The 27,056-nt window shown below is 44.0% G+C and overlaps 2 protein-coding genes across 2 annotated transcripts in view; both read left to right on the top strand.

The window, feature by feature from the left end:
• The window catches only part of psma3 (proteasome 20S subunit alpha 3), a 28,537-nt gene extending 11,486 nt beyond the window's left edge, over positions 1 to 17,051 (top strand). Inside the window, exons 5-11 of the mRNA XM_083633709.1 lie at positions 5,111 to 5,184; positions 8,390 to 8,462; positions 10,234 to 10,299; positions 13,046 to 13,092; positions 14,730 to 14,797; positions 15,995 to 16,059; positions 16,816 to 17,051. Of these exons, the coding sequence (XP_083489835.1) occupies positions 5,111 to 5,184; positions 8,390 to 8,462; positions 10,234 to 10,299; positions 13,046 to 13,092; positions 14,730 to 14,797; positions 15,995 to 16,059; positions 16,816 to 16,860 (438 nt within the window). The 3' untranslated portion in view covers positions 16,861 to 17,051. The remainder of the gene's footprint in view (positions 1 to 5,110; positions 5,185 to 8,389; positions 8,463 to 10,233; positions 10,300 to 13,045; positions 13,093 to 14,729; positions 14,798 to 15,994; positions 16,060 to 16,815) is intronic.
• A 2,575-nt stretch (positions 17,052 to 19,626) lies between these two features.
• Positions 19,627 to 27,056, top strand: part of arid4a (AT-rich interactive domain 4A) — a 101,786-nt gene continuing 94,356 nt past the window's right edge. Inside the window, exons 1-3 of the mRNA XM_083633762.1 lie at positions 19,627 to 19,663; positions 20,619 to 20,665; positions 21,113 to 21,223. Of these exons, the coding sequence (XP_083489888.1) occupies positions 20,660 to 20,665; positions 21,113 to 21,223 (117 nt within the window). The 5' untranslated portion in view covers positions 19,627 to 19,663; positions 20,619 to 20,659. The remainder of the gene's footprint in view (positions 19,664 to 20,618; positions 20,666 to 21,112; positions 21,224 to 27,056) is intronic.

Raw genomic sequence — 27,056 nt, 5'->3', positions numbered from 1 at the left:
GGGAGGCGGCTGCTTTTGGTTGACTTTCTCTCTGTCGGGAGGGTACCGTCGCCACCTAGCTGGTCGGTAAAATAGATTATACACATTCAATACTTCCAATATCTCCATAGGAGACGCGGGGGGCATTGATCCACGTAGCACCGTCAAAAAAAAAAAATCGTCAGTGGCAGTCAACGTGTTAAAATGATTATGGTGTGATCTTTGCTGAAATCTGTACCAAACAAAGATGTTTTCTTAAAGCCCCCTCCAGCATATTTGGTCATTTTTAAGATATTTCATGTGTTGGTGAGTCATGACCTGGTCTGTTGATTAGCCATAGCCACACTGTTTAGCGCCCCTGATAATAGTTAGTCATGCTCTTTCCATAAAGCCCACCAGCTTTGATATCTCTTGGCTAGTTGTCCTTTTTTTTTTTTTTTTTCAAAGTTTTTTTATTCGTTTTCTGTATATCATACAAATACAAAATACAGATTTAAATACACTTGACACTTTTAAACAAAAACCCATCCCACGAGAACCCCTAGCCTATTACACCACATACATCATGTCATACATCACAGTATATCAATACACAAAGACACACAGAAGGGAAAAAAACAACAACAACAACAACAACAACAACAACAACAACAACAACAACAACAACAACAACAACAACAACAACAACAACAACAACAACAACAACAACAACAACAACAACAACAACAACAACAAAAACAGATTAATGAAAATAAATATGAGAGAGAGGGGGGGTAAACCTATACATTTGAAATGCTTGAAGCGTCCATTTTCTCTACCTGGTCCAGGACTGGCTGCCAGATGGTATAAAAGTCGAGAGCACAACCCCTTGTAGCGTATCAGATTTTTTCTAGGGTTAGATGATACATAAGATCTCTGACCCAGTGATTGAAAGTTGGAGGAAACTTGTGGCTAGTTGTCCTTTAACTCATTCATGGCCAGTTTAGGACTGCCAATATTTAGCACAGGCCAAAGATTTTCATAATTGTTGGTCATCTTTCAAGACCCACAGTAAATTATCTATTAGCACCAAAGTGATTTGCAATACCTCAAAATGAAGATGTACGTCTCTGGGTTCACCAGGAAAAAAAAGTGAGCTTTTAGCATGTTCTGTACTCTACTTATAGCCATTTATATACACCCTGTTTTCACCCAAAAGGTCTCCCTGAGAAAATAAACAGGATAAAAGGCATTTTTTGTAAAAGGGCACAATCTCAGGCAGAACTCACTCTCAATTCTTTTATTTTGAACTGTATTGACATCAGACATGTAAATATTATTCGTTAGGACACAAATGACAAAAAAAATAAATATATATATATATATATATACACATGAAGTGCTTTTTTTTTACATTCAACAATACAGTTTACTCGGTGTGAGTGAGTGTGCAGACAGACACACAGACAGACAGACAGACAGACAGACAGACAGACACACCGACAGACAGACAGACAGACAGACAGACACACACACACACACACACACGATCCCCCTTTTAGATTTCTAACCCCACATAGGATAAGCAATAACCACGCCCTGTGGCGCTGGGATTGGCCAGGAGCAACACTGGAGGGCACGCAGCCCAGCGATTTCATGAACCAACTGAATAGCTCTTGAGAACAGACAGCAGGCTGCTGTGACTGCCGCTTCTGCCTTGTTAGCTGTTTGTGTGTTTATTTTGTTTTGTTCTGGTCCACCCGTCCTCGTCCATGTCTTCCTGTCATATCCTCCCTGCTATTTGATCGTTCCCGTTTTCCCCTCGGCTATTCAACACGTCCTCACCGCCCTCGCAAACTGATCGATCATTTCCTCATTCCTCCGATGATCAAACACATCTCTTGATTACTTTCTCCCGTTTTCTCCCGGCTGGCACAGAGGAAGGCGACTCCAGCTCGTGCAGCGCGCCGAGCGGCGTTTCAATGGCGTTTCTCCTGTCTGCACAAAGAAGCGTTTATCCGTTTTCTGCTTTTCCTCTTGCTCAATTTCAAAACAACAGCTGCGGTATGTGTTTGTTCACGTGTTGTCTTAGATGCTAGGGACCTGATACTATGTCAGAGGCTGGGGAAGTGTTTGAACTAAGCGCTGCAGTAATAAAAACAAAAACACGTCAAACACGTCATTGGCGGGGAGGGCTATTTCTGATAACACGTCAAAGACGTCTTTGGCGGTGAATGAGTTAAGTGTAGAATATGATGTGTAGGCCAGGACATCTACAGGACCACAATATTTAATTTAAAATGGTATTTTAACACACATGCCATTTGAAAATTGCAGTAGACCATATTGCGATTTCGATTACCGGTACATTTTTGATTAATTGTGCAGCCCTAGTTCACAGTGTTATCTCTCTCTCTTTAGCCATTTCCACACATAATAATAATAATAATAATTATTATTATTATAGCTGCTGCGCAGCAATGGGTCGTGGCCGGGCACTGACAGAGATGCTCACGCCATTTTTTTGCAAGTCTCAAGTCTTTGAGCTAGAGTCCAAGTCAAGTCTCAACTCTTTTAGCTATAGTCCAATCTGCTGCATGCAATCCAGTCTGCTTAGAACACTGCCATTAGTGACAGGGCTGGGGCCGAAGCAAGGCTGCAGCAGGTTAAGTACGTGGCAGTTGAACAGAGAAGCGGAGAGAGAAAGTAGGGACAGTGGAGCTAGTGGGCAGAGAGAGAGATAGACTGAAACATTGCTTATTGTGGGAGTAGGGTTTAAATAGTTTTGCGGTCTTTGGACTTCATAATTGGCCATAGGGTGCAGTGTACAAAAGTTTATCCTCATTTGGGCCCACATTTCGGTGAAAGTTGCAAAGCCGTAGCACGTATGCCTGATTTGTTATGAATTTTCAATTTTGAAACTTTAGACGTCGCTGTGGCGCCAATAGTCCTGATTCGCATCGACTTAGTTTGGCATGGGACTGGACCTTTGTGCAAAGTTTGGTTTATTTTCATGCATGGGAAGTCCAACTTCCCGGGAGAAGAATACTCCTAATAACAATACAGGCAAATACAATAAGTGGCCCTGCCGCTTCGCTGGCCCGGCCACTAATAATAATATTTATACCGCACTTTTCATTCACAGCGAATCTCAAGAGTGCTACAGAGTTAAAAACATAACAACAGACAGTACAACTGATAATAGTTCACAAGAAAGCCTTCCTAAATAAAAAGGTTTTTAGGCCTGTCTTGAAAGAGTCGAGAGTCTGCTGCTCTTAGGTGGGTTGGAAGGCTGTTCCAGAGGCACAGTGCAGCCGCGCAGAAGGCACGGTCGCCCATGGTGCGGAGCTTGGTGCTGGGGACCCGGAGGAGCAAGTTGTTGACAGATCTGAGGGTGCGGGTGGAGGTTTGTGAGGTGATCAGTTCTTGTAGGTATGGGGGGGGGGCATGCCTGCTTATGCATTTTTAAGTGAGTAGCAGTACTTTGTAGTACTTTCTCCCTGAAGGAGACAGGGAGCCAGTGCAGTGAGAACAGAGTTGGTGTCACAGTCCGGACTATACCCGTTAAATCAGGCCTGGGTATTTACTGGACTTACCCTTCCAGACATGAGGGATTGTTGTTTCTAAACATGAGGAAAAGGTCAGTGTTTTTTGGCTGAGTAGAGCGGGGGTGGGGGGGGCGGGGAGCGTAAAGCCTGGATTATGCTTGATGCTTTGGCCGCCCGCACGGAAATGAGAGACACGGAATCCTGACGAGGAAACGTGTGGAGCTTTTATACTCTGTGCGGGTTTCTGCTCGCGGAATTGAGCGCGAGTCTTGAAAACTCCACTTTGTCCGCCCAGCCGCGTCCGCGTAGTTACAAAATTCGGGGTGCGCACGGCCAGGCGAAAACCGTCCCCACGGAGCCTTGCGGAGGGGCGTGTCTGCTGATTTGACGCCACTTTTCCGTGCGGACACTCGCATCCTCGCTGATGCGGAAAGCATAATGAGCCCTTTAGGGCATGACTGCACAGTGGTGCTGCACATAAAGTCTGCAGGCCAGGATTCAGGAATCACAGTGTTTATGTGAGGCAGACTTTTAATTACATTTTTCACTGTAGACTACATCAGAGAGATATTTCAGAAAGCAATTCTCCATTCCATGAAAAAACTTCAACACATTATTCAGGCGATAACATGAGGTGGCAATGTGCCAAAAAGTGAGCGCTTGTTACATCGCCCAAAAGCCACCAGTCAAAATAGTGGTCGCAATAACATTAAATGGTAGCCTGGTAAACCAGCCCGTCACGTGAACTCACATTTCATTTGGTTCTCCGTGACGGTCTGGCCCCGACGCCATGGGGGGGGGTTTAGCAGGGGCGGGAGCATGGGTGGGCGTAGTTGCCTTGACAGACAACTCCTTCAGCCAATCAGCTAATTAAATGGTGGAAAAGGCGATTTTACAAGTGGCATTCAAGTAATTTCTCCCCACAAAAGTTATGTCTGAGTCTCCAATATATAATGCAACACTATTATCTCATTGCATTTTCACGATACAAGACAGGTAGGTAGACTGTGAGGAAAAGAAACAATTCAAGCAGTTTGCAGTACTTGGCACTATGAGGAGATCGATGCATCTGGCCGTGAGTTTGCTCGTTTAATTAATCGATTAGATATGCGCAAACGATTAATTAATATGCATGAACGTTAATAGCGGGCTTTTATCACCCAATGACCTAATACAGCACTATTAGGAAAATAAATGATTCGACTTTCATTTGCTTACTCACCAATTTGGCTTTCTGGGGTGGTAGAGCTGTGCGTTAACAACTATTTATAGGCTATAATAATCTTGTCTCGCTGGCTTTCTCTCTCACCCCCACCCGCGCGCCCACTCCACGTTCCGGAAAATGAGCCGGGAGCTGCTAAACTAGCCCCGCTCTGCCAGCAACGCAGACTTTGCACTTGGGTGGGTGTGTAAGGTCCATGCTCGCGGGAGCGTGCTCATACCGGGCATTTGTTGAGTAATGTCTGGAAATGTTCAGGATTTCACTGCATGTTTAGAAATGGCTTTAAAGTCCTGACAGCATCTCTCAGACTGTGTGTGTTTATGTGTATTCTATGATGTGTATTCTGTGTGTTTGTGTGTTCTCTCTCTCTGTGTCCTCACAGCATCTCTCAGACAGAGTGGCGATGTACGTGCACGCCTACACGCTGTACAGCGCCGTGCGGCCGTTTGGCTGCAGGTGAGTGACTCCACTCCGCATTTTTACGGAATACATCTGAGCTTCAAGGGCTGGTACATGTGGGTCTCCTCAACCCATGTCCACTCCGCTAATCCCCGTAGCAAATTAATTTCCTGAATTATTTATGAGATGACGTTTATCTGCCCCAAACACTTCCCCGTCCCCCTCCACAGGACAGCAGGACCCCACGTTAGTGTCGAGCCCTGCCAGAAGGCATTTTTCCTCCTACAAACGTCTGGGCATCACGTTAAAGTTGAGCCTCTAACGTTACCTGGCTGTCCGCCTCATCGAGAGGCACCTTTCTCTTCCTCTGGAAATATTTCAATAAGCTCATCTGAAAATGCAACCAGGGATACCTTAACACATAGGCATTGTTGGGAATGTAAAAATCTGTCTTAACACTTCGCCAAGTTTAGTCTACCTTTCATTCTTTTTCGCTTTTCTGTGTTCTTTCGTTCATTCTCTGTAACGTTACGTTAAAGTGTGGTCTGACTTGTATCTTGCACTTTTTTAATCAAATGCTTCAATACAGAGTCAAAGCAAATAGACTACATAAAAAGCAATACGGCCACAAAGTGCTGAATAAATTCTAGTCTTGAATCTGCTGCAGTTTATTGAGTTGCTTCCTGTCTGAAGGCAGGCTCTGAGTGAATTAGTTTAGTACAGAGTAGTTTACGCTTTTATTTTGAAGGCGGAAAGCGGAAATGCTACGTGTGAACTGACGCTGGTCTATCAGTCTGCTAGCAAACGCGCTAGCAAAGACAAACACTACATTCAGTCAGTCACTGCTTGTATAGGCTGTGCTGTGTGAAGCTGACCTCTGGATTAGAAAAGTAGGCTAAACAGAGAAAAAATCAGCCATCAGCCAGACCGTTTTGTATAGTTTTCTGATTCAAAAGTGTTACATCTTGGTTCACACCAAAAGCATCTAAGAAGCAGCACTTCACTCAAGGAAGCGTGGAGCGGCCGGTGTGTTCGGTTTCCCCTGTTTACACAGACGCTGAAATGAAACTCCCTCTGCAAGGCTTTGTTTCAGTCACTTTGTTGATGCAGTGTTGCCAGATATATGGTGAGTTTCCACCCCCATTTGGTGCATCAGAGGGCCAGCAACCTGGCAATCACGCAGTTTTTTTACACAGCAGTGAGGGACGGTCTGAGCAGGTTTTGACAGTATATTAGCCCGCCAACTAAAGCTTCGAGAGCCGCCAACTAAAGCTTCGAGAGCCGCCAGCGTTTCACGAGCCGCACAATGAGGAACTAGGCTCTAGGGCCGCGCCACTTTCGGGAACCCCCATCTTGTGTAAGTAGGGTTCCCAGAGTAAAACCTGGCCATTTCCACCACTGCTTATGGATGAGCATCATCTGCTGCATGGCATCGAGAACCGTTGGTCGGATTGACTTCAAACTTTAGGAGTGTGCCCTATTGTGCAGTGCAGTGCCCTATGGGCATAGCGCCACCTACTGGCAACAAAACACTTGGTTTATCTTAAGAAATTTGGGGAGTGCGCTGATGGGAACTCGTCACAGTGCAGTGCCGATTTTCGTGCAATTCAGCACAGCGCCACCTACTGGCCACACACAAAGTGGTTTATCTTGAGAACCGTTCGTCCGATCGACCTCAAACTCGAGGAGTGCACTTAGGGGGACTCAAGGGAGTGCAGGGAGCTGAATTCCGTGCAATTTGGCATAGCGCCACCTCCTGGCAACACAAAAAGTGCTTTATCTCCATTGCCATTCATCTGATCGACTTCAAACTTCAAACTCTGGGAGTGCGCTTAGGGGGACTCAACGGAGTGCAGGGAGTTGAATTCAATGCAATTTGGCATAGCGCCACCTACTGGCAACCCAAGCGGTTTATCTCGATAGCAATTAATTTGATCGAATTCAAACTTGGGGAGTGTGCTGCTGGGAACCTGACAGAGCAGTGCCGAGTTCTGTGCAATTCGGCACAGCGCAACCTACTGGCAACACAAAAAGTGGTTTATCTTGAGAACCGTTCATCCGATTGACTTCAAACTCATGCAAATGTTTTTCTTTCACTCGGGTGAACCGAATCACCTGCTAATGAGGTGGATTTTACATGCAGTGATGATCCCGCTGGCCTGGAGTGTGAAGCCGTGTTGCCAGATACTGCTGACTGTTTCCAGCACAAAGAGTTTAAAAACCGCCAAAATGCAGCCCAAGGAACTGCACATTTATGTACATTTATCTGGCAACCCTGTGAAATGCGACTCGTCTGAATGAAGGCAGCGCCTCGTCCACGCGCCTCGGCAGCGCAGTCTGTGTTTTACAACGAGTGGAGGTGCGGGCCTGATTTCACTATAACTTGATATCAAGTGGCGGGCCGTATGAAATCCTTTTAGGGGCCGTGTCTGGCCCGCGGGCCGTGAGTTTGAGACCCCTGCCCTAGAGGATCTTATAAGGGGTCCTTGGCTGAAAAACGGACACTGCACTAGTTAAACCTAAATCCCCATACAAAAATCCCATTGACTTTGAGAACCAGAAGTGCTAACATCCGAGTCGATAGGGCTCATTCCTGCAGTATTCTATTGGATGGTTTTCACATAATTGTGTGAGGCTGTGGTTTAAAGTGATTTTACAATGGCTAAGAGGTGTTTACACCCGACACCCCAAACACACCAGAAGCGTATCCGACGCTGAAGCAACGCCTCGTGTCTCACTCTGTCGTTTTGTCTGAGGGAGAGCAGTTTGCTCGAAACGTTGCCACCGGTGCAATAAAAAACCTCACTGGAGCCCTTACAGTGTGCAAGCTGATTTAGTTTCATTTCGATGTCCTTTTTAACACGGGAGACCGATCACACTGGCCGCAGTGCCTCGCCACGCTGAAGCGAGAGTTTCGGCGTCATATCTATTTTTGACGTGTGACGCGGGTGGCCGCGTGCAGCCCAGCGCGGGGCAAAACTGGTGTGAATGGCAAGACTCCTGCTCGATGCTTGCGTGACGCACTGCTTCAGAGATGCTTCTGGTGTGTCCAAGCCGTTAGCTGTTGTAAAATCACTGTAAACCATGGCCTTTTGGGGCTTATTGCTTAATTTGAAACCTATCTTATTTCCTGTTAGCTATTGTGTTAGCAAATACTGTAACAGGAAGTAAGCTAGGGGCAATTTAGAATGTTTATGTTGTCAAGTTAAAACTGTTTATTGGATTTCAACATATGGTCCCATCACTAACTGTCTGTCCTTAGCTTCATCCTGGGCTCGTACGATAAAGACGACGGTCCTCAGCTCTACATGGTGGATCCCTCTGGCATCTCATATGTGAGTTCACCTGCCTCTTCACCTCGCTCCTCACAAACACCAGCCATACTTTAGACTCTCAGGTAGGGGTGGGAATCGCTGAGTAGCTCACGATACGATATCGTCACGATACTTGGCCCTCGATAACGATATTATCACGATACAGCGATACTGCGATAATCGATATATTGGAAGACGATACATCACGATACCTGTGTAACTGAAGAGAAAAAAATACCCCTAAAAGGCAAGAAGCAGGTATTATGTATTTATTAGCAGAATTGACATGAACTCTCTCAGAGTTCACTCACTCACTCATACCATTTTCGATACCACGGAGGAAAAGTTACACATTAAGTTTTTTTATTATTATTATTAAAACAAGAAAACCTATATAACCTACCTACCTATATAATTTCTAAAAGTAGATATTAATGATCAAACATTTCCATTCATGTAGCCTACAGTATTTATGTTTTTGTTTCAACTACAAACATAAATAAACGTCAACTTGAAACTATGTTTGAACTACCACACACAGCATAATATTTTAGCCTGTTTATTATTATTATTATTATTTTTTTTTTATTATTATTTTTTTAATAAACATATCGATACTTGGTGCCAGTGTATCGATAACGTATCGCAAGTGGAAATATCGCGATACCGTGAGTATCGATATTTTGTCCCACCCCTACTCTCAGGCCAGTCTGTCTCCTAACGTGATGTCTCAGGTACGCCTTGATTCAATTTCATAAAATTTTTCTCAAACCTCCACTCAAGCTCGGTAACGCCATATCTCAGAAACACCTTGACAGAATTTCTTCACATTTGGCTCAAACGTCAAAGTCTGGACAGACATGGATGTCGACTGCTCACTTGTTGGCGGAGGCATATATCCGTGGTGCGGTAGTTTTCTTTTACACCACACAATATAAAGCCCCATTCAGCAACTTTTTAAGTTTTGCTATTGGAGAAACTGTGCCCTCTGGGTGCAATAGCATCAGTATCGATATCGCCGTTCAAAGCGCCAGAAAGCTCTATGTACATGTTGTGACATCTGGTACTCACTACATACCGGTAATTAAATAATAATCCATAGTTACATGAAAGGTCATTTTCGTAGCAAATCTGCACAAGTTACTTCCTTGTTTTACTGAACACAGCGCTTCAGCTGTACACAGCGCATGCCGCACATGCTACCTCCAGGCTGCCTCCGGGACGCTGGCACAAAAATGCTTAGTGCCACGAGAGGCCTTTGGAGGGCGGTGTGGGACCAATAGAGGTGACATTCTCCCTCTTAGAATACACTGGACCATCTTCAATGACTAAAAAGCTGTTATATTAAGGTGAAAGAATTACTGATTGGGGCTTTAAAACTACCGAAGATTTATTAGGGTCACTTGCGATTTTTATTTTTTTTATTTTTTTTATTTTGGAGTTTAAATTGATAATCTCTAAGATTTCAGTTTTGTTCTCTTGGATGACACCTATTATATTTTGACCGGATAATATCCTGCCGTATTTTGACCGGATATCCTGCCTTATTTTGACCGGATATCCTGCCTTATTTTGACCAGATATCTGCTTTATTTTTTGACCAACTTTGACAACCCTGAAGTACAGACGGGTAGGAGGGAGCATTTGTGAATTGCGGGAGCCAACGCATCCGTCTTGAGAGACTAGACACACACACACACACACACACACACACACACACTGCATCAGTGTTCATACAGACTCTACACGAGTGTGTTATCAGTATGAGGCCTAACAGAGACTGTGTGTGCAGGGTTACTGGGGCTGTGCCATCGGAAAAGCAAAACAGGCTGCCAAGACAGAGATCGAGAAACTGCAGGTAACAAACCGTTTTATTACATCTGTGTATAGAGTGTAGAGGGACCTGTCCATAGCCTGAGTGTAGATGGACCTGTCTATAGCCTGAGTGTAGAGGGACCTGTATATAGCCTGAGTGTAGAGCAACTTCCTTTTGCAGTGTTTGCTAGTACAATAATTGACAGGACATGAGCTAGGTTCCAAACACTGTTCCTTAGCAACACAATTCTGTGAAAACCAGCACTGTTTCCGCTATATGCATTCCTTATATCAGCTTTTATAGCATTAGATTAGATTAGCCTTTATTCTCTCCCTTAGGAGAAATTTGTCTTGGGCATTCAAGAGAACAACAGTAGGAGGCGTCACAACACATCGACTCATATACACATACATACACAGTCCAATCAAACTACATTTAACATTCAATGCCACTATCCTTATACATCAAAAAAAGAAACATAGACTAAGATTATGTGATATTGCACCAGCCCTTTAAAAAGAAACATTACCCATCCCCCCAAATAGTTTGAAAGAAAAAGTTAATATTGCACCGCTGCCCTAGAGAATATGGAAAAACTGGAGTGTTGTGCACCATACAGATACTCTGCAATGCATCATCTCTTACTGTTGAGTAGTTTGATTAAGAATGGAACAAAAGAAAATGTATACCTGTTCAGTTTACAGTTTGGTAACCTGTACCTTCTGCCTGATGGCAGCAGCTCATACTCCGTGTTTAGATTGTGATTTGGGTCGCAAGTGATTTTAAGGCCCTGCTTCCTCGCTGTCTCCTCGAAAATCTCTTGCAGAGAGGATGGGGGCTGCATACCAATAATTTTACCAGCCCTCTTAATTAGGTTTTGAAGTTGTGATTTGAGTTTGACGGACAGGTTACCAAACCATGTAGTGATGCCATAGCGGATAATGGATTCAATGGCTGCCCTGTAGAAGAACAACATGATGTTCTAATCTAATCTAATTGTTTGGTGTGCATGTCACTCTGATGTTTTTCACCTTATGTAGCCCTGCCCACTTGACCCAGTGTTACGACTTCCTGTTCAAAACGCTGTCTGTTTTAGGTTTTACCTGCTCAAACGTAGTCTCACTGGCTGCAATTTCACATTGAGTGGCAGATGATTCTAGAGGCTGATAATAGTAGAGCGGATAAGCACAATAATTGTGCACTTTTTGAAAGAAAGGTGAAATTTCACACATAGTGAGGGAATACCATAAGGTTTATTTTCAGATGTGGAGGGAAGTCAGATTTGACCAAAATTCCAAGATGGCTGCCGTTTTCCCGGGTCTAATGTACAAATGTGCTTACCGTATATAACAATTGTGCACTTTTTCAAAGAAGCATGAGATTTCTCACATAGGGAGTGAATACCGTAAGGTTTATTGTCAGATGTGGAGAGAAGGCGGATTTGAACTCACATCACTATGTGAGAAATGTCATGCTTCTTTGAGTGCACAATTGTTATAAGCACATTTGTACATTAGACCCGGGGAAATGGTAGCCATCTTGGAATTGAGGCCAAATCTGACTGTGCGGGCTTGTGGCCTCGCCCGCCCTGCAGCTCATGCACTGCTCTATGCAGCTCGGCCGCTGTCACTGATGACATCATCACGGATTACATCACTGATGGCGGTAATCAGGGCAATCACCTAATTAAAAAACCTGGTTCCGTCAGGTCACCCACACGGGTGCTCTTTACAAGCCCTGAAAGTTTCAGCCCCATCGCACTTAAAACAGCGCAGCCGCGGCCGGACAAAATTCTGCTCACTCACTCACACGGACACTTCTCTTATTATAAGAAGATATAATAAGATAGGCATCTCACGTGTGTGTGTGTGTGCCCCCCTATGATATCACTGATCAGTCTTGTCACAATGCCTCCTTGTGTGTGGGTCCTTATGACATCACTCAGGTCACCTGCAAAGGTGCCCTTTACACAGTACACCCTGAAGGTTTCAGCCCGATCGCACGTAAACGTGACACATGGCTGTGGCCGAACACAGAACTTGAAACAAACAAACAAACAAACAAACAGAGAAAGTCCACATACCAATTGTATATTGATATATAGATGTACAAAAGAGGAGGGTTTGAGGTCCAACCACCACAATCTCTCTCAATCCTGTGGGAAACACTCCAAAAGAGTTTTGTATAGTATTTTAATTATGTAACATTAAATTATGTACATAAACATTCTTCTTAAGAAAACGTTCTTAAGTAACTATGGAGATAAACATGTTCTCAAGTTTGTTTTGCATTCAAGTGTCACTTTATTAGATATATTTAATGACCAGATATTGATCATTCACTCCAACCACTGTACTACACACACTGTACTACACGCGCACGCCCCAGGTAGAACTAAACCCTTTGTGATAAAGAACTTATGCACATCCACTTGTTGGTGCTGAGACACACGGTATCACAGAAAATCAAAATCAAAAAAAGGGCTTGCGACACAAAGTTTATTTTTGCTCCCGTGGACAACATTTAATAGACAGAGACAAACCGTTTCGATCCGATACGGATCTTCGTCAGTGTTGTCCACGGGAGCAAAAAGAAACTTTGTGTCACGAGCCCTTTTTCTATTTTGACAACTAAACCCTTTGCCACCGCTGCTGGAAAAAATCCTAGAGGAAACACTGACCAGTCCATAGTCTGAATATAGAGGGATCTGTCTATAGTGTGAATCTGGTTTGACTTGTCTTCTTGGTGTAAAGATGTGTGACTGAATGTGTCTCTGTTGTTTCCTCAGATGAAGGACATGACGTGCAGAGAGCTGGTGAAGGAAGTGGCCAAAATGTAAGTGTCTGCATCGAAAACACTAGGCTAAGGCCGGTGTTTTTTTAATGCATTTCTTACCATCACAAATCCTATGAAAAGTGGGTGGGCCTGGCATGCATGGTGGTGATGTAATATGCTACAGAGCAGCAGCATGCTGTATGGCACTGGCTACATGGACCTACTTGTTGACTTGTTATGCCTCCGCGGGTGATAGCCAGGCCGGAGGCATTATGGATTCGGGTTGCCCGTACGTCCGATGTTCGTTAACGCGATATCTGAGGAACGCCTTAACGGAATATCATCAAATTTGCCTCAAACGTCGACTTGGACTCAAGGATGAACTGATTAGATTTTGGTGGTCAAAGTTCAAGGTCACTGTGACCTCACAAACACCATTCCCAAGTTTGTTAATGCAATATCTCAGGAACGGCTTGACGGAACTTATTCAAATTTGGCTCAAACGTCCACTTGGACTCAAGGATGAACTGATTCGATTTTGGTGGTCAAAGTTCAAGGTCACTGTGACTTCACGACCGCTCATTTCATGCTCATTAACGCGATATCTCAGGGCCTTGACAGAATTTCATCCAATTTTCCTCAAACGTCCACTTGGACTCTTTACTTTACTTTACTTTACTTTATTGTTTATTTGGACAGGACAATGCACATTAAAAGACAGTTATACACGTACAGAATCATCCATACGGGACAACGATAAAAGTGCCGGGGTTAGCCGAAGCTAATTTTCACCCGCAGTCCTCGGGACATAAACAACTAAAAACTACAAGATAAATACAGAAAACGGGAATAAAAAAGCAATATAATAAAAATGCACAAGGGATAAAAATACATACACAAGGGATAACAATACATACACGGAACAAAGGCAATACACACAAACAGATAAGATAATAAAATTATAAAAAGATGAAATGTCCAAGAGAAGGCTATTAGTTATGGGTGCACTGTTGTGTCGTTTTGAGCCATTCCTTGATTTTGACTTTAAAAGTAGGGAAGGTGGGACATTCCCTCACTGCGGCCGGGAGACTGTTCAAGGATGAAGGACTCAAGGATGAACTGATTAGATTTTGGTGGTTAAAGGTCAAAGTGCAAGGTCACTGTAACCTCACAAACCCGATTTCCAAGCTCTTTAACGTGATATCTCAGGAACGCCTTGACGGAATTTCTTCCAATTTGGCTCAGACGTCGATTTGGACTCAAGAATGAACTGATTAGATTTTGGTGGACAAAGATTAAGGTCACTGTGACCTCACAAATGCCATTTTCAAGCTTGTTAACGCGATACCTCAAGAACGCCTTGAGGGAATTTCTTCCATTTTGCCTCAAACGTCCACTTGTTCTCAAGGATGAACTGAGGCATATATCCGCGGTGCGGTCGTTCTAGTTTGTTGTTTTCATAGGATTTGTTGATGGTAAGAAATTATTTAAAAACAAGTTTTAGGGGATTTGGCAAGTACAATTGAGGAGAAAATGGAGGAAAAATCAGAAATGGAGCCTTATCCTTTAAAGTTCAGACATAAACATAGAAGCAATATCCAGGTCAGGGTATCAGTTATCCGGTAATTGCTGACACCCCCCCCCCCCAATCACACACACACCTGAAAGCTCCCTGTGAACTCTCCTCTGTGTTGCAGAATCTACATAGTTCACGACGAGGTGAAGGACAAGTCGTTTGAGTTGGAACTCAGCTGGGTGGGAGAAAGTAAGAAGAAGTTTGTCTGTCTCTCTGCCTGTCTCTGTCTCTTTCTGCTTCTCTGTCTGTCTCTCTGTCTGTCTGTCTGCCTCTGTCAGTCTGTCTCTCTGCCTCGGTCTGTCTGTCTGTCTCTGCCTGTTTGTTTTCTCTTCCAAATACTGCAGCCATGTAACTATCCATTCATGAAATGAAATCGCACGAACATTAATTGTTTGTAAAAGATGCACAACAGAAGTCATCCCAACATCATCAACATGCCCGCTCGCTCTAGACATGCTGTAGTTTTCAAACATGGGCGCTCTGCGAACCACATAAACATACTGTAGCACCAGGGGCTTGGCTGGTTAAGATCAGTTTGCGTGGCCTTGCGCTCACAATGGACAATTGTGTTCATACATAAACCCCATCAGAGTAATGTTTCGATATCTTCAGGAGTTCAATGTGTGTCTGAAAAGGGCTTATGTGTGTGCGTGTGAGCTGCAGCTAGCATCTGTTCGTGGGTTTCCCATGATGCCACACTGCTTTGCGGGATCAGTTTTGGGGATTTCATTTATTCATTCACAAGAAAGATATGACATCACTTATGCGACTGCTTGTGTGTAGTCTTTCTGATTGATAACTTATAGTGCAACCGTTTTATGACAAACTGACTTTCTTGACTTGCAAATGTATCTTTTAAATTAACAAACATCATATGTGTACCTCATGGCACAATTCAAATGGGATCAAAAAAGTATTGTCTCCCTCATCCACCGCCATTCATCATATTTTTTCAGGCGCTGGTGCGCGTAGGGCCCGACCGGAAGGGGCCTGACTTTGGCTCTCTATTCACCTTATCATTTGCCCATATCAGGAGACTTCTGCATACGTCATTTTGTAATTGTTCTTCTGTTTTAGACCCGGAAGTAGATTACACCTACCTTTATCATTTTTAGACTTGCCAAAAAGCTGTTTTCAAGCAAAAACAAACAAACCGTTATAAAGTTTTAATATTTTTTCGGATGAGAACGTAACATTTCAAATATGTGACCAGTTTATCAGAATAACGCCTATTTGGAAATTTTTAACAAGCAGCAAGGACTGAGAGTGCTGGCTGTGTGACGAGTCGGACAATTAACAAGTGGACCCAAACAGAAAACTTCCTTCCTGTTCAGCTGGTTGCCACAGTGAGGCATCTGACTCACTTCCTGTCCTCTCTTTCCTCAGTAACAAACGGAAGACACGAACTTGTTCCCAAAGATGTCAGGGAGGAGGCGGAGAAGTACGCCAAGGTGAGCTGTCATGCAATTAGCACACACGAGCTGTCAGCCATTCAGCAGCACACACCTGAGCTGTCAGCCAATCAGCACACACGAGCTGTCAGCTGCTCGGCTTCACACAGTGTCAGCCAATCAGCACACACGAGCTGTCAGCCAATCAGCACGCACAAGCTGTCAGCCAGTCAGCGGCACAAACCTGAGCTGTCAGCCAATCAGCACACACCTGAGCTGTCAGCCAATTGGCACACGCTTGTGTCGACCTGAACTCACCTGGCAGATGGCCTTAACGTTCTCTTCTTCCATTTGTTAAATGGTAAAAAAAACAGAAATCTGTGAGCTGAGAAAATGAAACACTGAAATATCAAATGCATATTAGTACTGTTATTAAATTAAAATGAGCTTAATTGGCAATGGCATTAAACAACGGTATTGGTGGTCACAGCTAAAACAACAATAATAACAATAGCAATAATAAGAATCAAGATATAATTTAGAAAGTTGCAGTGATTCAATCACACACAAAGGAAACAATGTAACATAGGAGGTCAGTTGTCCTGTCTCACATCACAGCAGCTCGTGTGGCACACTCACGTTTTCCTCCATGGATAGATAGGAGCTATTTGACAGAAGGAAGTTCTTCAAAATGACACATTTTGGAGTCTGGAGACAGTGGAGAGCTATTACAGCTATTAAGCTATTACATACAGTACCAGTACTGTTAACACATCAGTACTGTACTTCCTCTAATGCTCTCTCTCTCTCACTCAGGATTCTTTGGAAGAAGAGGATGACTCTGATGAAGACAACATGTAAACTCGGCTGCAGACCCCCCCCCCCCCCCTCTCCACACACACACACACACACACTGTCATCCTAGCAGTTCTCCTGACAGCTCGGACCCAGAGTGATTATTTCGTATGTTTTCTAGTTCCTGGACCGTTCATGTCTGTTCCGCTTTTGTTTTGATTTATTTCAGCTTTGAAAATAAAAACGTTGTTCCCATAGTAATGTTGTCTTTTACCTTTCCGTATGCCACTATATCTGGACTAGCTACAATGAATATGATAATTAATCATGTCAGAAGTAGATGAGTTTAAATTAGGGATATTAATGATAAACCGACAAATTGATTAATCACTATTAAAGATCCCCTAAAGTCATGTTTCAAGATGTATATAAAATACTCTACTTTAAATAATAATTTGTGTTTGGTGGATTTCTCACAAAAAAAGTTAAATTATCTTGTAAAAATCCTTAAAGTCCCTGGAAACCAAAATCCACAAAAACCTTCTAACTATTAAATTTAGGGTCTTATGTGAGTAATTGTGTGCCTCAGAAATTAATTGACATTACTTTCAACCCTAACCTCAAAAATCGACACTTTTCTACAAGGTCTGGATTTCCATTTCCTCATTGAAGAGAGCGGTGCGCGCGGTGCTAAAATGCATGATCTTATCACGTCATAAGATTTAATCAAATCACACACACATGCACGCACCCATGCACACACACACACTCCATCTCTCTTTCCTTCTCTCTCTCTCGGAGAGAGGTCTCCTCCGAGCAGGTCTCCTCCTCTGAGAGAGAGAGAGAGGAGACCTGCTGCAGATGGGACACGCCCACACAGTCCGCGTGAGAAAATACACTCTAAAATCTAATTGATTCTCATGACTTTTGCCATGACTGTCAAACCTAAATTTATATACTTTGCGACGTTCATCATCGTTCAAATTTGGCTGGTGGCTTATTAACATAGGTTCCTGTGATGTGATGAACTCAAAATGCTAAATAATAAAAAAGATATTTCTGGTTTCCAGGGACTTTAAGATGACTTCCCTTCCTCCCTCATTTAAAAATCCAAAGCAACCAATCAGGGTTATCTAGAACCTAACTAGCCAGTCACAGCAAACAACACAGGATTTCAACACATTCTCACTTCCAACTTGTTACAAAGCGACAACAAGGGTTCTTGACCGATCTGCAGTATGACGAGTTGGGAGTGAGAATGTGTTGGGCTTTAACTGCTGAATACTGGACAGGGATTGGGTGATGTCACGAATCATGCCAATTGAAAATGGCCTTTTCAGTGGGCACAGGGGAACTTTCACTTTCAATTGTGGAAACAGCCTTCTAGTGTCAAACTCTGCACAGACATCATTCTGCACAGTGAAGTTCATACTGAAGGAACAAGAAGAAAAACACATTTTTGACTTCAGGGGGTCTTTAAGAATTTAATCGATCACACACATATGGTACTGATAATCAAAAATGTAGGCTATGTGCTATGTTCTCATTTTTGGTGAAAATGATTTCACATTGCTTATACAGAGAAGGAACAAAGCCAAGCAAGCTAGGTGCTCCAGCAGCAGCAGTCAGGGTTCGGATTAACTAAGCTTGCCTAGTCTTGTTTATACCGGTATCTAGCCAACATGTTTTGGACACAGGGCATGCGAAAAACATGTGTTCTAATGTTTCATCTGTCACATTACTAAAGGTACAAGGGACACACACACACACACACACACACACACACACACACACACACACACACACACACACACACACACACACACACACACCTGTAGTGTACACACACACACACACCTGTTTCTGACTAGGTTCAAAGGTCACAGTCTGCCCCCCTCCTCAGCTGTCAGCTGTGTGGAGCTGCCAGCTCTGAGCTGGGCCTGTTGTTCTTGTTAAATGAAAGTGTAACTTATGTTCATCTGAGCAGAGACCAATTAGACCCATGTATGGTTTTACTTCCACTCTCTTCCAATTCCCGTTACGTAATGGCACGGCCTGGCTCCGCCCACTCCGTCTCTACAAACGGCTCCTCACACCAAACTCCATTCACTTTTACTCGGTCCTCTGGCTGTTCCTGTGACTGCTCCAGAGCAGAGCGGCTCTATGCAGCCTGGCTCCCACAGAAGAGAGTGTGACGCCAAACTCCATTTAATAAAAGTGACGGGGTTGTCTTTACTTGCTTATCGGCAGAGTTGTGTGGAAAACCTTTGACACTTTTCACTTTTTACATCTGTGTCTGATGTAAAAAGTGAGCACTGCTTCACCGCCTCTTAAACATAGTGGAATTATTATAAACCCAAGTGATGCGTTAAAGCTCTTAAATTATGTTCTGTGTATTTTTCTCTAGATTACCAGGCTAACATCATGTGAACGATTTTTGAATGTGTTCTGGTGGGACGTGCTCCATTAGGCTCACAGAACATCAGGGGCGGTGCTTCGTGGAGTCTCGGCATGAACAAGGAAGCCGCTCAGCCAATAGCGACACGCCCTCGCTGGGAACAATAATGCGCAAGGGCCAATCGCGTTTCTCAAATCGCGGTTTTTCTCTCGAGCTCGCCACTGATTGTACGAGCGCGCGGCAGATGTCGTAATTTCCCTCAAGGCGCCGCGTTCGTATCGGCCAACAGCGGCGCCAGGAGCGGCGTGTCCACTTGAAATCGAGGGATCGCTCGGCCAATCACATTTCCCCGTTCCTGCCACCGCTGGCACCGCAGCCAATCAGGTGTCGGGAAACAGAACTCGGGCTCAACAGCTTGTTCGTGCTTTACCCGAGCGAGAGAGATAGGGGGAAGCGGTCGCGTCGCTGAATGTAAGTAGTCTAAAATGTATCTCATTCTTTCATAACGAAACATAACTTTAACTATTCACAAAGACACAAAGAGCGCGACATGTGTGAGCAGAAAGCGTCAGTTTGTCAGTTTCTGTCCTTATGAAAACGCTAGACGAGCTCGAGCGGGTTGAATGGAATGGCAGCCCGTCGGCTTGTTTTTGCAGTGAAGAAATGTAACGTTGCGTTCATCTTCTGCGCCTTTTGTGGAACACATATGAAATAAATAAATCCCCCACACACAGTGTGCTTAAGGTCATTGATTATCATGATCCCCAACGAAAACTTAGTTTCTAGGTATAACAGGAGCTAACGTTGACGTTAGTGAAGCTGCTCCGATGTTATCAAGACGCTTTAAATCGCCATATGATCCACAAACTAGCTAGCAAGGTGAGTTAGCCTGTTAGCTACATTTAGCTCGCGACTTGAGACTGTTAACCCCACGTCGTTTCCTCGCTCTCCGTTAGAAACCAGTGGTTTTGACTTCTTTGATACGTCAAAACACGCTTTCCTACACATTTGGCGTACAGCGTGCTTTTCATTAGGTATCAGTGTTGAGGCTAGTAGCTGCTAACCGAGCCGCTGTCTGACATGGCCCGTGATGGCGACGTGACGCGGGAAGGCAGAGAGCTCGATCGCCGTGTTGTTGTCCCGACACACGGCCATGTCTGCCTGCTCCCACCCCCACACACGGCCGTGGCTGGCACTGAGTGCTAGGGTCATGTTTGAGATCATATTTGAGCCACATCAGTTTAGTGTATGAAGGGAGGGGGCTGCATCGAGCTGCCTGCTGGGGAAAGAATGCGTGAGCTAGAAGTCAGAGGCTAGTTGTTAGCTTAGCTAGCATGAGCGTTATTTAACAATCACTCGACAGTTTTCCACGTATATGTCCCTCTCTCAGTCCAAATCATAATCCTTGTCCTGTTGTCTGTTTCAGAAATCAACCTTTCGAGCTGGACGCCCTCAAATAGCCTGAAGATGAAGGTAAGTGTGTGATTTGGTGAAGAACCCTGTGTTAGCGGCTACGCCTCTCTGTTGGAATCACCTGGGAACATTATTTTCATAGTTTTCGTAGCTTCAGCCCGGTTTGCTACGTCACGTCATGTTAGCCCGGGGTCTGTTTGAACCAAGTGTTACACCATATTTATTTAGCGAACAGATTGTGTGGCCTGCATTGTTTTCTAGGTTGGTTGGGTTTAGGCATGAGGAGTAAGATAGTTGGGTTCAGGGTAAGAATATCATGGCAGGTCACAGAATCTGACACCAATTTCGGTGTAACACCGGCCAACATGGCAGCTCAGTTTAATCCACAGGAAAAGTCTGTGAATTGTTGTCCCTGTGTTACTGCAGGTTTCGGTCAATCACTCTGATGTTGGGTGTCACTGTCATGATGCTAACTGTGTGTGTGTGTGTGTGTCTGCGTGCACGCAGGCAGTGGACGAGCCTGCCTACCTGACTGTAGGGACGGACGTCAGTGCCAAGTACAGAGGAGCCTTCTGCGAGGCCAAGATCAAGACTGTTAAACGCATGGTGAAGGTCAAGGTAAGACACACCCTCAGTTTCGAACAGTACAACACATCAAGAGTTGTAACATCAGTCTGAGCGCAGTGGGTGAAACGCATTGTAATAATCCATGAATCTCCGTTAGAGGAATCTGTCTTCCTTTCTGGCTTCACTGTCGATCCTGACCCAAATCTGTGGCTGTGTCGGTCACATCTTAACATAGGAGAAACTCTCTGAAATGCTACAATTTTGAGCCTGGACCTGGCCTGATGTTCAAAGCCAGTATCTAACGCACAACAAAACAGAAGCACCATGTACTTTCACTGTCTGACTACCTTTACATGGACTGCAATATTCCGATATTAACCGTGTCCATAGACGGTGGGTTTTTCATAGCATAGCGCTTTGGATATCATGCCCAGAGAGCTTCCAACAAGCACAGACACAGTGCATGGAGCTCACCCTAACTAATGACTGAAGATATGCCCACACCACATGGCGTCCCTACGTCCGAATTTCCCTCCTAAGTTTAACCTGAAAGCCTTTCGGTCATGTTTCTTGTTGGGGGAAAGATGTGGACATCTTTTAACCGATGGCAGCAAGCTACAGCACGCGTTGTCAAGCAGTTGGACTGCCGTATGTGTTTAAAAATGCTGCGAAAAAACCTGCTGATTGGCTGAAGGAGTTGTCTGTCAAGGCAAGTAGTCCTGCCCACTGAAATCACTGAGGGGCTGGAAGTCCAGACTGATATTACGTAGTAGAGCTAAACAAGATATGAGGTCACGTGATCAGGATGTTCTTTTTAACCAGGTTATGTGATCAGGATGGCTAGATTGATAGTGGGTTGAGTCAGACCGCTATGGAGATAGGTCTGGTTAGTGAGACTATAACACCAATGAGTTGTGACTTCACTTTGACTTGAGCCTTTTCACTTGAAAAGACTTGAGTTGATACCTTAATTTCATTCACACTTGTTTTGACAAATTATTCGAAATTTTAAAAAGCATGCATGATTTGTGTAAATGTAAGTATTAGGGATGGGCGCGGGTACTCGAGCACTCGTTCATAACGTCAGTACTCGAGTAACGTTTCTGCTGTTCGGGTACTCGCCCCACTCCCCACCCCTTTAAAAATGGTCTAAGATCTACGCACGCATCGTCATGTGGATCTGGCAGCATGAACTGCACGGGCGTCAAGTCAGCCAGAATGTACAAGTACGTCGTCCGCTTTGTTGCTTTCAAAATAAAACGCTTATTGTAACGTAACCTTATTTATTTTGAGTAATGCGTTACAGCCACAGTTTCACGCCATATAACATCATGAGTATTTTGATACAAGGTTTGCTGCTTCATTCAAATACCTTTTCTCCTCCAACGTGCATCAATAAGCTATTTACTTTTGTTTAAGTAACATTATTTTGAAAGTTTTAACCCGGAAGTTTTCGGTTGGAGATATTCCCCCGAATGAGACACACACTTCTTCATAGCGCACGCCCGATAAAACTCATTCAAAACTTTGCACTAACGCTAGTTTACTGACTACACTGTCATTTCCCATAACGGTAGTCACAAGAAATGTGGAGAAAGAATCACTTTTTGGGAGACAATCGCTTCATGGTGATCACTATTCAGCTGCAGCTGTAACGTTAATCACACTGGTCAGTTTTCACTTTTTGGCAGAGCACCGGACCTTGTAATTCGTGGATTTACGTTAGTGTAACAGTGATCATAAAGTAAATTGGATGATACTGGACAATAACCTGACATTGCTGGACAATGGACATGTAGGCTATTGGAAATGCCTTTGCTTGTTTCACACCTTGTCTGCTCCAAAGCGCTAATGCCATCCATCCATCCAACCATTGGAGATAGGCTACTCTCTGAGGTAGGCTTTAGATGTTCGCTTAGCGTCACCTAATATCAGTCAGTCCCTCTCCTGACAAAAAATGCTCCAGGTATCGCTTTTTCCATGCAAAAATGCAAACGTTATGTGTGAACAGCCCCATATACAGCAAATTACCCCTGCTCAGTCATTACCATAATCACACAGACCCCCCCCCCCCGCGCGAGTACTCGAGCACTCGTTCATAATAGAAGGAAAGTACTCGAGTATTTAAATTGCTTAAAATGCCCATCCCTAGTAAGTATATTATTACTCTGTTGTTAAAATGGCATTTGTTGAGGAGTGCATTATGACTTATTGATGACTCGAAACTCAAAGTTTAGGACTTGGAACTTGAGTGCAAAGGCTTCAGACTTGTGACTAACAAAACAATAACTAGGTTCCACCTCTGCACACATCCAGGGCCCGAAATTAACTTTTTGACCCACCGGCCAGTGGCGGGTAGATGGAAAAAATCTACCCGCCAAGCATATTTCTTACCGGCCAAAAAAAACGCATTTTTGTGTCACATATATCCATATATATAAAATTTTTTCAGTACATTTCAAGTAGATAAGGTATTACGTTGAAGAATACACACTTAAATAAGAGGGCAGAGTAAAATTTTAAGCAAATTATTTTAATATATTGATTGATGATTGATTAATCAATAGCCTACATGTCAAGTCAATCTTATCAATACATGTCAAGTCAATCTTGAGCTTAAATTGTTGCAAAAAAAAAAACAACGCAACTAAAAGTAATAACTGCGACAGTCTCAGTGCAGACAGCACACAACTTGGGCTACACACCTTTCTCTCCCACTCCACACCTGGCACCTGCGTTAGCTCTCCTGCACTCGTTCTTGGCTCCGCTTCGGCTTTATTGGTGGTAAGCATTTTGATTAATCTCCTCATCATACTCGCTCAATGAATCAATCGCTCGGCAACAAGCGGGAGCGATTGATTCATTGATTGATTCGCCCGATGTAGGCTGTCAATTTAGCAGAGGTTAAAAGAGCTTCTTACCTCCGCTAAATTGACGACTGCATTCCATTCCACTCCAGTCATGTTTGGTAGCCTATACGGACGGCAGAGCCAGAATGAAACAGTCTCACAAAGCACTCGTGCCAGCTGCGCAGCAAAACACACATAACTATTATCTCCTCATATATACTGTATCATACGAGTGTCCGCAACAAGTGCGAGCGATTGATTCATTCATTTATTGATTCGCCCGACGTTAGGTTGTCACGCAATTGACACTGCTACGGGAGAGAATGAAACAGCCTCAGGAAGCACTCGTGTTATACTACTGCGCTGAACGCACTAACGTTAAACTAACCTTACGTTTCAGACTGCTCCCTTGTATATTGTGGCTGGGATCAGCGCTCCGCAGCACACTCCCAGGCCAGCGTTTAACAGTGGGAAAAATACGCTAGGTGGACACAGGCCGGCTACACACAGTTTTAATATTACATGACGACTATTTTGCGACCAGCCACGTGGCGGACAGATGCCAAATCTAACACGCCAAAGCAAAAATATGCCCGCCATTGGCGGGTGGCGGGCTCTAATTTCGGGCCCTGCACACATCTATCAGAAATAATCAGATTTAAGTCAGATTTCTGCAGCTCTATCACATCTTTCGCTAATCTATCGACTATGATACCTTTACATTGTGTTGAAGAGTTAAGTAGTAGTGAACTGACAGGCAACATTAATGGAAGAGATAAAACTCCTTCAGATATTCCCGGCAGTGGATCGTCCATTCTCCGTCTTCGTTTCTTCCTGTCCTCTTTCTAATAAAAGTCTTAGAGAACAGGGAGTATCTGTACGGCTGCCGGAGTCTTCTACATTTTGAACTGTTGAAACTAATGTCTTGTACACACCAGGGTTTTCCATAAGCACCAGCTGCCGGCTAATTAGCCGTTCATTAAACAAACAATTCAGGGCCTAACATTTGGCGCGGGATGCTGGTTTCGCGCATGTTTTCGCCAATTCCCGCAGATTTGGAATTTATAATACGAGACAAGTCCCGCAATTGTTTGCGCGCCAATGTCTATATATGGTTAAGCTGGTGGTACGGAACGAACGCTGCTGAATACAGACGACTGGTCGGACTCATTACATGGGGTAATCCATATAAAAAACCCTCATGCTTTGTGTCGGTTGGTGGCTCAAAAAAAACAACCGGTTAACGTTACGGCGGAGCTAACGTTAAAGACCCTGGAAACCGAAATCCACAAAAACCTTCGAACTATGTCATTTATGGTCTTATGTGAGTAATTATAAGCCTCAAAAGGTTTGAGACATTAGTTTCAACCCAAATCCTAAAGAAAGCAATTTCAATATTTCCAATTTTTCGTATGGCTGCTTTGAATTGGGCGGTGCTGAACTGCTTCAAATTCCCCGCCTGTTGACGTCACTAGGTGGAGCCAATCAGTGACGTAGCTTGCCGTTGTCCATTCAACAAAACCGCTGGGACTCTGTCTGAATGGGGCCGGCCGTGTCAGAGTGCTGAGCTGCCACTGCCAGGCAGCATTTGAGGAAATGACACGCATTTCTTTAAATGTGTGTTTCTAAAGTCTGTATATTAAATACATATCATTGCTGTTGCTGCAGGACCTCGAATCTCCACAACAGCAACTTTTCAGGAAGTAAAATAACCTCTGTTTATAGTTAGTTTCCCGCTGAATGGGTCATTACATTATTAATATCTTACCTGGATAAGCTCAAATGATGTTGTTTATGTTATCAGTCCGACTTGGAAGCACTCTCTCCCGGCCAGTCAGGCGCTCATGGCCGCCTCCCCTCTGGTCTGCACATGCACGAGCCGCCAGCTCCGTGCTGCGGGGGCGCGCACAGCCGGGCAGCAGTGTTCCCCAGCCTCTCATGGTCGAGGTGGGCGCTTTGGGATGGGGATGAGAACAGTCTGATATAATTTAACGTTACCGTACTTTATTCTCGTCAGAAACCACTCCGATTTGCATGTTTAAACAAGTTTGCAGCCTAGGAATTACTGGAAAACATATTGAACTAACTAAGCCTGCCCTGAATGAGCCGAGTGGGGGGCTTGTTCGCTATTGTGAAAGTTGGCACAATACTGAGGGTTCCAAAATGTCGCTGATATGCTGGGATGTGTTTACAACATATCTCTAAAGATCATGGAAGTGGATGGTATCAGGAATGTCACCGATATTTACAGGTCAGCTTACAACCTTTATCTGAAGGTAATATAAGTGTATGGATGCCACACCAGCAGCAGTGTTTAAATATTTCCCAGAAAGCTTAACATAACATAGCATAGCTTTTTACAAGAAAACAACCAAATCAGGCAAAAAAGTGTCAGGTAGAAATAATATTTATTTTTAACACAACATGCAATTCTGGAATATTTGAATATTGGATAAAATTAAATGAAATGTAAACCATGAGTGTAAGACACATACTCCGATGGGGGTATATATATCCCTCACAAATACGTGTTATAGCCATGATTGGGAAGTTTGACGACCGGAACACGGTTGCACTGTGATTTCCACTCCAACAAGACTTTAGCTTACTTGACGCCCACTTTTTCAATAAAAACACATTTATGCTATGACTTTACATAATGTATATTTTTGTCGCATCATTTAGACTGCTAAATGATGCGGAGACTGTGATGTGCAGGAGCGGCAGGTAAAAGTTATAAAACTAAGCCTGCCCTGAATGGGGGCTTGTTCGCTATTGTGAAAGTTAGCGTTAGCTGAGGGTTCCTGGCGGTTGGCAAACAACTTTCGGGTGTATTACCGCCACCCACTGATCTGGAGTGTGGACTAAAAAATCTCTCGCGTTATTTGAGGTAGCGGCTCTTCACCCCCACCCCACCTCTCCCCTCCCCCTGTGAAGTGGGCGTGGCTACAGCCAGTCAATGCTACACGCCCAGACAATCCTAGACAGGAGACAGGGCAGAGAATAGACTACTTGCACAACTCCACTACTTCCTG

Source organism: Poromitra crassiceps, assembly GCF_964638095.1.
Source record: "Poromitra crassiceps genome assembly, chromosome: 3".
Taxonomy (NCBI): Eukaryota; Metazoa; Chordata; class Actinopteri; order Beryciformes; family Melamphaidae; genus Poromitra; species Poromitra crassiceps.
This window is presented reverse-complemented; position numbering and strand designations above follow the sequence as displayed.